The sequence below is a fragment of the Octopus sinensis genome, linkage group LG15, assembly GCF_006345805.1.
Source record: "Octopus sinensis linkage group LG15, ASM634580v1, whole genome shotgun sequence".
NCBI classification, from domain to species: Eukaryota; Metazoa; Mollusca; class Cephalopoda; order Octopoda; family Octopodidae; genus Octopus; species Octopus sinensis.
In genome coordinates this window covers 42,585,403-42,598,713 of record NC_043011.1, presented here as the reverse complement: position 1 = coordinate 42,598,713, position 13,311 = coordinate 42,585,403, and the positions used below count along the sequence as shown (strand labels likewise).

General features: G+C 37.7%; 1 protein-coding gene across 1 annotated transcript in view; it reads right to left on the bottom strand.

Annotated features, from left to right (window-relative positions):
- Positions 1 to 13,311, bottom strand: part of LOC115219993 (kinetochore protein Spc25-like) — a 64,435-nt gene that overhangs the window by 17,787 nt on the left and 33,337 nt on the right. Inside the window, exons 3-4 of the mRNA XM_029790295.2 lie at positions 4,212 to 4,424; positions 590 to 694 (exon numbers count right to left, since the gene is read on the bottom strand). Of these exons, the coding sequence (XP_029646155.1) occupies positions 590 to 694; positions 4,212 to 4,424 (318 nt within the window). The remainder of the gene's footprint in view (positions 1 to 589; positions 695 to 4,211; positions 4,425 to 13,311) is intronic.

Genomic DNA, 13,311 nt, shown 5'->3' with positions numbered 1-13,311 from the left:
TCCACAAACTGTTACTCAGAGTTTCACATTATTGCTTGTTGGAGAGTTATAATGATACTCTGAAAGAAAAGTGTATGTGTGTGTGTATATATATAATTCACTTACAAGGCTTTGGTTGGCCTGGGGCTATCTACAAGACACTTGCCCAAAGTTACATGCAGTGGGACCGAACCTGAGACTACATGGTTGGGAAGCAAACTCCTTAACCACACAACTAAGCTCACATTTATGGCATAAGCGTGTGCGCGCACACACATACACACACACACACAAGATTTCCAATTGTTTATTTTATTTTTATATTGCAAGAAAGGAGGCGTAAGAACAACTATATATGGGAAGTCTTAGTAACAACAAAGGTAAAGGTGAAAAAAATAAAAAGGAGATGAGAGAGGGATAAGGGGGCGGGGTAACGAAAAAAATCACTATCATACAAGAACTCCAATTAATTTGCTTGTAAGAAAATAAGAGAAAGTCTGCCAAAATGACTGGAACCGAAAGACAGAGACAACACACATTGCAGGTAAAGCAAAATAAAATTCACACAGAAATAAAAACAATAATAAAAAAAATAAACAAATTAGCTTACTTGACGTCTTCTTGAAATGCAAACCCAATCTCTCAATGAAATAATTTTTAGCTTTTTCATATTCTTTCATTTTTTTGCTGACGCTATTATCTTGTTTGGATATCACTAAAACAGAAGAGAACAATCACATAAACGAACAGTAATATTTTACATTTATTTATATTTTTGCTCACAAATTTACTTCATATATGTTATTAGATTAGTATAACAGTGCTGTCAAAGTGACAGCTATTTCAATCAGATTCTTTTAGCGATTATTCCTTGTAGCTGGTTACACAATTTCTATTGTTCCTTAGTCTTCCAGGAGATTTCAAACTACTTAATCTGAACTTTCTTTTCCATTTCCATCACGGTAACAGAAAATGTCAATGTGATGGTAAGAAGGAAAACAAGATACAAATAATTTTTATTCGTTATTTATATCTCATTTGCAAAAAAAAAAAAAAAAAAAAAAAATTTAGGTTGTGTCTCTTGAAACAATCTCTTGTTTAACCTTGATGAAAGAATTATCGCCTGGAGAAAAGTGAAGGCCTGCTTTAGGCAAAGGGGTTGGTGGGCTTTGACCTTTTCACTACATTTCTGAGGAAATAGTTTGTTATTTTTGTAATTAATTTGGAAAATAATTAAGAATATAGGAAATTAATTTGTCATTAGTAAGCTGGCATTTGGAACATAAATTAGCATGAAATCTTAAATGAGAAATTCTAATTTTTATCTTTCATTTGTTTTCAATCATTGGACTGTGGCCATGCTGGAGTACTGCCTTGAAGTGTCTAACTGAACAAATCAATCACGGGACTTGCTTTTTAAGTCTGATGATTATTCTATTCTCTTTTACTACACTGCTAAGTTATGGAAACATAAGTAAAACCTAGTAAGATTAAATACATAAAAAAAAATGTAGGGAATATGCAGCATAAAAATAGGAAATGGAACAGTTTATAGTATAACCCAGTATTTAATCTAGTAGTAAAAACTAATGTAGCTAGAGAATTTCTTAATTTAATAGATCACAATTTATTGGCAGGGCACAGGTATAGAAAAATATTGAATAGAAACTGTGATTTAAGGTTAGTTATTGAGCTTGCATAAATTCTGGGTGTTGTATCAGGTTAGAATACCATGAAACTGAACGGAAGAAAGATGCAAACAGCTAGCCAACAAAGATCATGCAATTGTAGAACTCAAAGAGAACAGTCCAGTAGACAGTAACTGTCTGGCAAAGTTGATAGTAAACAGTAGTGATGAACCTAAAACATAGTTGCTATTATGAGAATTAATATTCACTTGTCAGCCCTGACAGAAAATGTGCTACTGCTTGGATGAGACAAGTCCTCATGAATTCAAAATTATCTGGTCTAGATAATGTACAACCATACAGGATTGGGTGCTTCAAATCAAAGATGTGGTGTGATCTTTGAGTGAAAAACTGAGAATTTTGAGTCAAGACACCAACAGTTCAAACAAAAGAACTGAACAGTTAATGCCTTGTAAACATGTCGCCAACTATCTTTTAAGCAAATACAAGCCACCTTGAATTTTTTTCCAGTTCAGAAAAAAAAACATATAGTGGTCGTATACTGTCAACTCAATGTGACAGTCCCGTTAGGGAATTACACCAGCGCCATTTAGCCCTAGGAAACGTCGACATCTCCTGTCGGCTTTGACACATTTTCTGTGTTCTTATATTTGCGGGGGGGGGGCAATCACCCCCCCGCATGCCGGGACGAGGCACCTGAAGACATATGCTTCTGAGTGTATTGCTCATCGTCAGTCCAGAGTAGCCTGCCTCGCTCGCTGAGATGACTGCAACCCATCTGCAAATATATCATATTATCAGTAAAATTTATTTACTGATCACAAAACATAGTTTATAGCAAAAGATATATATATATATGTGTGTGTGTGTGTGTATACACACAAAGCAGATGTGCATGAAGTATGATCAGTTCTAAAAATAGCAGCCGGTAAGCTATCACCGCTATGTAGAGCTTCACTGAATGTTTACAAGTACAGATCTTTGCAGACGGTGAATAGAGGAAAATTCTGTCTGACCTCTATAGACACTGTTAGAGGAATGAAAGATAAACAATACTGCAGTTTCAAACTTTTCGGATCACGTGCATGAGCTCGAATCCGATTGGTCATTTCCAGTTGAATCTACCATTGATGACCAAATTTTAAAATATCCATATGTCCCTGCCTGTTTACTTGGCTGAAAAAAATATATTATTAAAACTGATATTACTGTCCAGTAAGAATAAAGCACCATCAAAGGTAGAATTATAAATATACAAAGAGGATGTACACGAAGTACGATCATTGATAGAAATAGCAGCTGGTAAGACAGAATTTTCCTATATTTACTGCCCACAAACATCTCTGCCTGTAAATATTCAATGAAGCTCTACATAATGCCGATAGCTTACCGGCTGCTACTTCTAGCTATGAAGAGTGGCTCGATGCCAGTGCTACCTGATTGGCTTCCCATGCCGGTGCCACGTAAAAAGCACAATCCAATCATGGTTGACGCCAGTGACCCCCCCAAAACTGGCTTCTGTGCCGGTGGCACATAAAAAGCACCACCTGAATGTGGTCAATGCCAGTACCACCTGACTGGCACCTGTGCCGGTGGCATGTAGAAAGCACCCACTACACTCTCAGAGTGATTGGCATTAGGAAGGGCAACCAGCTGTAGAAACCTTGCCAGATCAGATTGGAGCCTGGTGCAGCCTACCGACTTGCCAGTTCTCAGTCAAACCATCCAACACATGCCAGCATGGAAAGCAGACGTTAAATGATAATGATCGTACTTTGTGTACATCCTCTTTGTATATTCATATTTATAATTCTACCTTTTATGGTACTTTATTCTTGCTGGATAGTTCATATCATTTTTAATAATATTTATATTTCTTGTGGTATATACTCGGTCTATGGTACTTGGTCCAAGTATATGTAGTATATGAAGACCTGTAGAGGCAAGTGAAAATCAAAATCGAAATCGATCAACATCAATGGAAATTGTAGCTGTGATACCAGTGCCAGTGGCACGTGAGAGAACCATCCGAACGTGGCTGTTGCCAGGGCCGCCCCGACTGGCCTCCGTGCCGGTGGCACGTAAAAAAGCACCATTCGATCGTGGCCGTTTGCCAACCTCATCTGGCACCTGTGCAGGTGGCACGTAAAAAGCACCCACTACACTCAAGGAGTGGTTGGCGTTAGGAAGGGCATCCAGCTGTAGAAACACTGCCAGATCAGACTGGGCCTGGCGCAGCCTTCTGGCTTCCCTGACCCCAGTTGAACCGTCCAACCCATGCTAGCATGGAAAACGGACGTTAAACGATGATGATGGTCTAGCAAGTTATGGAGGGAGAAAACTCAGAGTAAGGCCCACATGGTCTGTTAGAAAGTATAGCCAAATCTTCCCTCATATCACCCTTTATTCATCTTAAAAAAAGTGAAAATACATTGAGTATTACAGTCCTAGTTATACATTGCATTACAGGACAAAAGAAAAACAGAAAATAGACAGAATGGTCATAGCAGGAATGCCTTCAAACATAGGTCTGTTCTATCAGAACCAACTTGGAGCAAAGCAGGAACTAGCCAATCTACTTACGATCCTTCTCTTGATGTATTTTCTCCATCATTAACATCAAGTCTTTTTCCATTTGTTCCTTCTTGTGGATGAGGTCATTGGCTTCGGAATTTACTTCACGGTAAACAGCCTTCAGTTCTTGCATTTTACAATTACGTTCCTCAAGGACACGGCACTTTTTCTGAGATTCTTCCTGCTTCTTCTCCAAAATTAGATTCATCTCTTGGCATTTTTCTGAAAAACACAATAAATATATAAATAAACAAACAAACAAATGGTTAACACCCAACAAAAATAAGCAAAGTATATGCTATCTGCACAGCACCTTGTGCAAGTGTATTCATCTATAACCACTACCTGATTAATGTCTTGAGAGTGAATTGATTGACAGAAGGTGTTTAGCAGCCTGCAGTATATAAATATATATGTAGGGCACTGCCCAAAGATTTATGACAGATGAACTGTAGACAAGAACTTCACCGTGGGCTAGTTAGGGAGTTAGTCTGTAGCAAAGTGAACTTCTAGTTAAGTAGGCCTTCCACTAAGTAGGCAGCTGTCGCCCTAATGTATTTAACTAAATAAATCTTTTAACACAATCTGGGCCTCCGTTAATGTTTTTGTGTATAGCTTAACTAAAGCTATAACTGATGACCCCACAGAAGAACAGCAGCTTTTGCTATCGAAGCAAACAGAAAATCAAGGAAACATGGCAAGTGATCACACAACAGCAGTGAAGCTATCACAATTCTGGCTGAAGAGGGTTCAGCTATGGTTTGAGCAGGTGGAAGCACAATCTGATATAGACAAAATAACTTCAGACATAAAGAAATATTTGTACATTGAAGCGGCACTAAATGAGGACACAGAAACAAGGGTGGTGGACATTTTAACCCAACCCCCAGCAACGCACAAATGCACCACATTATAAGACAGGCTGTTGGATACATATTGAAGTTTATCACAACTTCAATATTGCTGTTCTGTAGGAACCGATGTTATTACCGTTTTTAACTCCAAGAGGAGCCTCCACCAAATGGTTGTTGATGCAATCAATAACCAGCTGAAGGAGGCTCCTCGTGGGATAAAAAAAAAAGAACGGTAGTAATGTCAGTTTCTATGGAATAGCCATATCGAAGTAGTGGTAAACATTACTTATAGTCGTGTATATATCATCATCATCATCATTTAACGACCGCTTTCCATGCTAGCATGGGTTGGACGATTTGACTGAAGACTGGTGAACCAGATGGCTGTGCCAGGCTCCAATCTGATCTGGCAGAGTTTCTACAGCTGGATGCCCTTCCTAACGCCAACCACTCCGAGAGTGTAGTGGGTGCTTTTAAAGTGCCAGTGGCACGAGGGCCAGTCTGGCAGTACTGGCAACGGCCACGCTCGAAAATGGCATGTAAAAGCACCCATTACGCTCTTGGAGTGGTTGGCATTAGGAAGGGCATCCAGCCATAGAAAACCATGCCAAATCAGACTGGAGTCTGGTGCAGACTTCCAGTGCGCCAGCTCAGTCAAACTGTCCAACCCATGCCAGATTAGACAGTGGATATTAAATGATGATGAAGAAATATATATATATATATATATATATATATAACGGGAAGCTTTATGAAAATAAACAAAAGACGAAGGCAGGTGGAATACAAACAAACAATTGTATTAGTATGGCGCTCAGGAATATTAATAAAACAAGTCTTTTACGTTTCGAGCCTACGCTCTTCAACAGAAAGATACACAGAAAAGAAACACGGAGAGAAACAAGGAGAGAAAAAAAAATGCGTGCAGAAGCTAGCGAATCAACATGGCGACACACACACATATGCAAAGGTGGGCACCATTAATAGAAAAGTAAACTTTGTTAATTGTTAATGTGTTACCCAAAAAGTTAACTTCATTGATCGTTAATTCTTTGAAAATGTAACAGAAGTTAACGTTAATTTTGATTGAAGAAAGGCATAAACTACAGTTTAACTCCCCACCGCCCTTGTTGCCTCATAACTTCCAGAAAAATGGATACTTTTTAATGAAACTTTCACCAAATAATAATAATTATATCCTGTAAATTGAGTGTATCTACAGGTTTGTTGGGAAAAAAATTTTCCAAGGGGTTGCAGAGAGAAGTTTCGGAAAATTCACAGGACCTGATATTTCCTCCTCATAACTTTCTGGAAAATAGGTATTTTTTAATGCAATTCACAGGACCTGATATTTCCTCCTCATAACTTTCTGGAAAATAGGTATTTTTTAATGCAATTCACAGGACCTGATATTTCCTCCTCATAACTTTCTGGAAAATAGGTATTTTTTAATGCAATTCACAGGACCTGATATTTCCTCCTCATAACTTTCTGGAAAATATGTATTTTTTAATGCAATTTTATACACCCTCTCACCACCACAGTCTGAAACGATCTGGGCCTTTTTTTTTTTTTTTTATTTACTATGCACTTAAAACTTGTGAGAGAAACATTTTCAGTTTAAGGAAAAAAATCGTTAATAATCTCAGAAGAAAATGTGTGATTTAAGGGAGATCCGGCTGTTTGTTTCTAGCACCTCTGAAAACCTCTTTCCTTGTTTCTTTCTCACTCACACATCTATTGATATTTTTTCAATATTTTTCCCACCATAAAACAACCTTTATGGAATGATGATATCAAAGTAACACACTTTTAGTCCAACCCAAGAGACGACATGTTATGCGTGTGTGTGTGTAAGAAAGAAAATATCTTTAGTGTTCATATTAATCAGTGAAATGTAATGCTTATTTGTTCACATTATTTTAATTATTCGGGTTCAACTGAAGTATCCACAATATTTGTTTGTAACTTTGTAAATTCTTTTACATACAGATTTGAAATTTTGTCAGTGGGTGCTTTATATACCACTGGTTTACAGTTATGTAATTTTTACTGATCTTGCTGAGTAAATTTGACTTTTATGGGCAGGTAAATTTAATTAACAGGTGTAAAAGCAATAATATTATGGATAAACACTAAAATTGAAATTTTCAAGAAGAGGTATTCTCTTTTTACTCTTTTACTTGTTTCAGTCATTTGACTGTGGCCATGCTGGAGCACCGCCTTCAATCGAGCAAATTGACCCTAGGACTTATTCTTTGTAAGCCTAGTACTTTTTCTATCGGTTCCTTTGCTGAACCGCTAAGTTACAGGGACGTAAACGCACCAGCATTAGTTGTCAAACGATGTTGGGGGGGACAACACAGACACACAAACGTATACGCACACACATATACGACAGGCTTCTTTCAGTTTCCATAAAACAAATCCACTAACAAGGCTTTGGTCGGTCCGAGGCTATAGTAGAAGACACTTGCCCAAGGTACTACACAGTAGGACTGAACCCGGAACTATGTGGTTCATAAGCAAGCTACTTACCACATAGCCACTCCTATACCTATTAATTAATTAAAATACAGGTATAATAGGAACAAGATTTTATTCTTTCGGTAAATATTTTGTACCTCTGTGGGGAATAATTTTTTCAGCTTTTTTCAGGTGCATTCAACGTATTGACCTCCAAACCTACCACAAGTCACATTTTTTCGGAAAAGAAAAGTGAGAGGGGTGGTGGGGACCTCGAAGTTTCTCACCAAGGGAGTTTTGTTTTGCAGGTCTTCTTTTCTTTTCCAAGTCATTTTGCATGCTTTCAATGAAATTGACATCAAAATCACGTGTAAACAGTTACTTTTTCCAGAAAAAGGAAAGACTTGGCTGCTATTTCTAGCATCCCCTGCTACCACGTAACAGCTATTTGTGTTCATATCGAAATATTTATCAACTTTTACCCTTCCATTTATCTTTTGCACTTTGTGACAGTTAATATTTTCTCTGTTGACATCCACCTCAGCAAGGTCACGGATCAATTGAAAACACATCAATCACTGTTCCCTCTTGACAGAACAAAGAAATTTCCCCGCTGTCTCGGCAAGAAACAATTGGGTGGATTCGGTTTCAAATGCAGGCAGGGCCAAACGTGGCCCTACAAGTTATTTATAATAAGTGGCGTTATATCAGGGTTGAAAGAACAACACATACAATATTAAATATGCTAAGACAATCTGAAAACAATGGAAACTTTTTAAATGTTTCCTGAAAATTTCGGGTTAACAGACTTGAGTTAACAGGCGCTAAATGAAATGGAAGTTAATTAGTTCTATAATGACTTTCAAAGTTAACTTAAATCATTAACGAAAATGTTAATTTCATTAATTAACAATTAACGGATTAACAGACTTATGCCCAGCTCTGTATATATGCAAACACACACATATATACATACATAAATATATATATATATATATATGCATGCATATATAATATTAAAAAAATCGAAGCCATAGCACATAAAGCATGTACATACCCACTTTCCAGATGTTTCTTATAAAAACGAAAAATTTATATCAAAACCTGATTTATTATTTGCATATTTGTTGCGCAATATCTTTGAATATATGTTGAGTTGAAATATAAGTACGATGCATGGCCAACATATTTAGGCATATATTGCATGTCTTGTATTTATGCAGGAACACCACTGATATGCAATCAATATCACCATTTCATGTCTGCTCTTTTCATGCTGGCATGCGTTGGACAGGTCATTCCAGTCTGAGATTGCTTCTTACTGGAAGATCATTGCCCTCATAGGCTGATGTTTGTACGTTTCATTGTAAGCATGGTTTTGTGGTTGGACACCCTTCATATCTATTTCTTTACTACCCACAAGGGGTTAAACATAGAGGGGACAAACAAGGATAGACACACGGATTAAGTCAATTACATCGACCCCAGTGCGTAACTGGTACTTAATTTATCGACCCCGAAAGGATGAAAGGCAAAGTCTACCTCGGCGGAATTTGAACTCGGAACGCAACGACAGACGAAATACGGTTACGCATTTCGCCCAGCTTGCTAACGTTTCTGCCAGCTCGCCGCCTTACACCCTTCATATCACCGACCACTTTACAGAGTGTGATGGATGCATTTATAGTGCACCAGCACTATTAAATAAACTAATAAAGTTAACTCTTTTACTCGTTTCAGTCATGTGACTGCGGCCATGCTGGAGCACCACCTTTAGTCGATCAAATTGACCCCAGGACTTATTCTTTGTAAACCTAGTACTTATTTTATCGGTCTCTTTTTTGCCGAACCGCTAAGTTACGGGGACGTAAACACACCAGCATCGGTTGTCAAGTGATGTTGGAGGGAACAAACACAGACACACAAACACGCACATACATATATATATATATACATATAAATGAGGGGCTTCTTTCAGTTTCCGTCTACCAAATTCACTCACAAGGCTTTGTTCAGCCTGAGGCTATAGTAGAAGACACTTACCCAAGGTGCCACACAGTGGGACTGAAGCCGGAACCATGTGGTTCGTAAGCAAACTACTTACCACACAGCCACTCCTACGCCTATTAACGTTAACTTATTTAATATAGTGATGAGTCACTGTATCTGTAGTGAAAAAGAAATGATCTTATGATGATATAGTCAAAACAAAACAAAAAAAAAAACAGCAAGAAACACAACACCTGAATTAAAATTAATTTAAATATAGAATATGCAGATGTGGCTGTGTGGTAGAAAGTTTGCTTCCCAACCATATGGTTCTGGGTTCAGTCCCACTGTGTGACAACTTGAGCAAACATTTCCTATTGAGTCTAAAACCAACCAAAGCCTTGTGAGTGGATTTGGTAGACAGAAACTGAAAGAAGCCTGTCATGTGTTTGTGTATGTGCATATATGTGTGTGTGTGTGTGTGTGTGTGTATGTGTGTGTGTGTTACTGTCGCTTTTCCTTGACATTGCATGATAATTGTAAATGTGTGTCATAGTCATGCAAATACTGTCCTTTGTTTCCAATCCTCTGTGAAAACAGGTCTAGTCATGAGGAAATATTACCTTACTTGGAAGTAGCAGGAGCGGGTTAGCATCAGGAAGGGCATCAGCTGTAGAAATTTCACCTCAACAAATTCTGTCCAACTCATGAAAGCATGGAAAAGTGGACATTAAAACAATGAAGACGGTGATAATGACAACAAATGGCAATTTAGGATATGTTTTGGTCTCAGAGTTTCAGCAAAGTGAGATCTACCCATATAGAATGACATTGTAGGATATGCGAGAGGCTGGATCTAGCCAGTTTAAACATAAAACGGGTAGAATTTAGGAGCTGGATATATGACCAGTTTAAATGCCAAAGAGTTGATAATGGCAAAGTTATTAATTATTTTGGAAACTAATTGAAAACAAAACCCAAGTGTTTCAATAGAAATACGATAACAAAAGAGTTAAAGTTTCTTGGCACATTGCACTATCTTTGTGCCCACTTTACAATTCATTTCATAGACAGAAGATACCCTATCATATCTCCTATTTGATCCTGTCATTCTTTCAGATAGTCTGAGATTATGTATGTCTGAAAACAAGGCACGATTGTCATGAACAGAACGACTTTGATCATAGGGCCGCTCAATCAAAGCTGACCTGAGGTTAGACAGCAGCAACAAGAGCAACTAGGAATTCATTACTGATTTAAGAAATTCTTATAAATATTCATGATGTATTTTCTCGAACACAAATATGAAATGAAGCATTGCTGAAATATCAATTCAGAAATGGGCAACAGACTTGATCTAAATTCAATTCATAAATCACAGTTATTACCTTACTAAGTTTTATTAATGAATTAGTAATTCAATAATCAAACTAACTATCAAGGAATGTGATAAAAGGTGTTACTTATGCAAATCAATTCAACTGATTTAATCAAGTCCTTAACAACAGACGCCCACTCTCTCTAGTGTATGTGTGTGTGTGTGTGTGTGTGTGTATGTGTGCGTGTGTATGTGTGTGTGCGTGTGTGTGTGTGTATATATATATATATATATATATATATGCTTGTGTGCCTTGTCTAGTCTCAGAGCCATACAGCCTACTTTGTATATTTCTTTTTGTACCTTTACATTCATATTCACATCTGCTGCTTGCGGAATGTTTGTTTTTGTCACTCCTCAACATTTGCCCACTATTTCCGCTGTTGACGCCACAAAAAAAAAAGAAAAAAGAACCTTACGACTAAATGTATGAAGTTGTAATAATTTTTGGGATTCAGTCCCACTGCACGGCACCTTGAGCCGGTATCTTCTACTATAGCCTCAGGCCAACCAAAGTCTTGTGAGTGGATCTGGTAGATAGAAACTGAAACAAGCTCATCATATATATATGTGCGTGTGTGTTTGTGTGTCTTTGTATCTGTTAGTTCCCCACCTCTACTTGATAACCAGTGTTTGTGTGTTGATGTCCTTGTAACTTAGCAGTTTGGCTAAAGATATCGACAGCAGGTCATTCCACAGTATTTTGTTCATACAAAAACCAAAAATAAAGTTTGTATACTCTTTTACTCTTTTACTTGTTTCAGTCATGTGACTGTGGCCATGCTGGAGCACCGCCTTTAGTCGAGCAAATCGACCCCGGGACTTATTCTTTGTAAGCCCAGTACTTATTCTATCGGTCTCTTTTGCCGAACCGCTAAGTGACAGGGACGTAAACACACCAGCATCGGTTGTCAAGCAATGCAAGGGGAACAAACACAGACACACAAACACACACACACACACACACATATATATACATATACATATATACGTCAGGCTTCTTTCAGTTTCCATCTACCAAATCCACTCACAAGGCATTGGTCGGCCCGGGGCTATAGCAGAAGACACTTGCCCTAGATGCCACGCAGTGGGACTGAACCCAGAACCATGTGGTTGGTTAGCAAGCTACTTACCACACAGCCACTCCTGCGCCTATATTTGGAAAAAATTTCTTAATTTTTTGCATAATAGTCATAGTTTGTGAAAACGGGGAAAATGATTCTCGGTCTACTGTTGCTTATGCATAAATTATCATAATTTTGGTCATTGCAGAGGGGAAAATGTTTTGCTTTTTTTCTTTTTTTTTTTTTTGAAAAGTACTGAAACATGGACTCCTCAAGGGAACAAATATTCAGTAAATATTGAAAACCTAAATCTGCTTCAGAGAAACAGCACCGTTACTTGTCCAATAAATGATTTTCCCCTCCTCAACATTTTAAGGCCTTTATGTCTTGTTAGTTCTCACACAGATGCCCAATTCAGAACTTGCATTTCAGAATCTCTGTGTTTAGGCCAGAGCCGCTCATTGTTTTCAAAATGGCCAGATGTTTTTTTCTTCTGTCCAAGGTAAATAAGTATTTTTTTGTTGCAGAGGGAAAGTCTGTTGCAGAAAAAGTGTGAAGTCCAACAGGTCTTATCTAAAGTGGGAATAATAGCTATAGTAGTTTCAATGACATATTTCATTTTGATGCAAATCTAAACCTTCAAGAGAGATTTGCAGACCATAAACACTTAAAAGTGCATTAAAGTCCAATGAAAATAATCCCGATGTGACTTTCTGAACCTGCAGGACAATCCTTTTGAAACTACAATATTTGTATAAATATGTATATATTATGTGTATATTATAGATTGAAACAAGTGGATTGATCAAACAAAAGCCCAATTTAGTATATATCTGGCTGTCAGAAAACTCTACAGTTTTAATGGTGACTAATTCCAAACTTTTAACCAGTAAACCAAAACCCAAAGAGTGACCATTCAAATGAAAGCTCATGATGAGTTCATTTAAACAGTGGTATGAGTAATTGTAGGAGGTGAGCTGGCCGAATCGTTAGCACGCCGGGTGAAATGCTTAGCGGTATTTCGTCTGCCGCTACATTCTGAGTTCAAATTCCGCCGAGGTCGACTTTGCCTTTCATCCTTTCGGGGTCAATAAATTAAGTACCAGTTACGCACTGGGGTCGATGTAATCGATTTAATCCGTTTGTCTGTCCTTGTTTGTCCTCTCTGTGTTTAGCCCCTTGTGGGTTGTAAAGAAATAGGTACAAGTAATTGTAAATCTGAAGATAAGTAAAAGAAAAAAAAAAAAAACAGTCTTGGCAGTGCAATCTTGACAACACAGTTTACTGCATTTTTTTCTCTTGAATACCAACATTTTGGAAGTCTGAAAAGTACTTGAACATTAAACACTTTTCTCTCT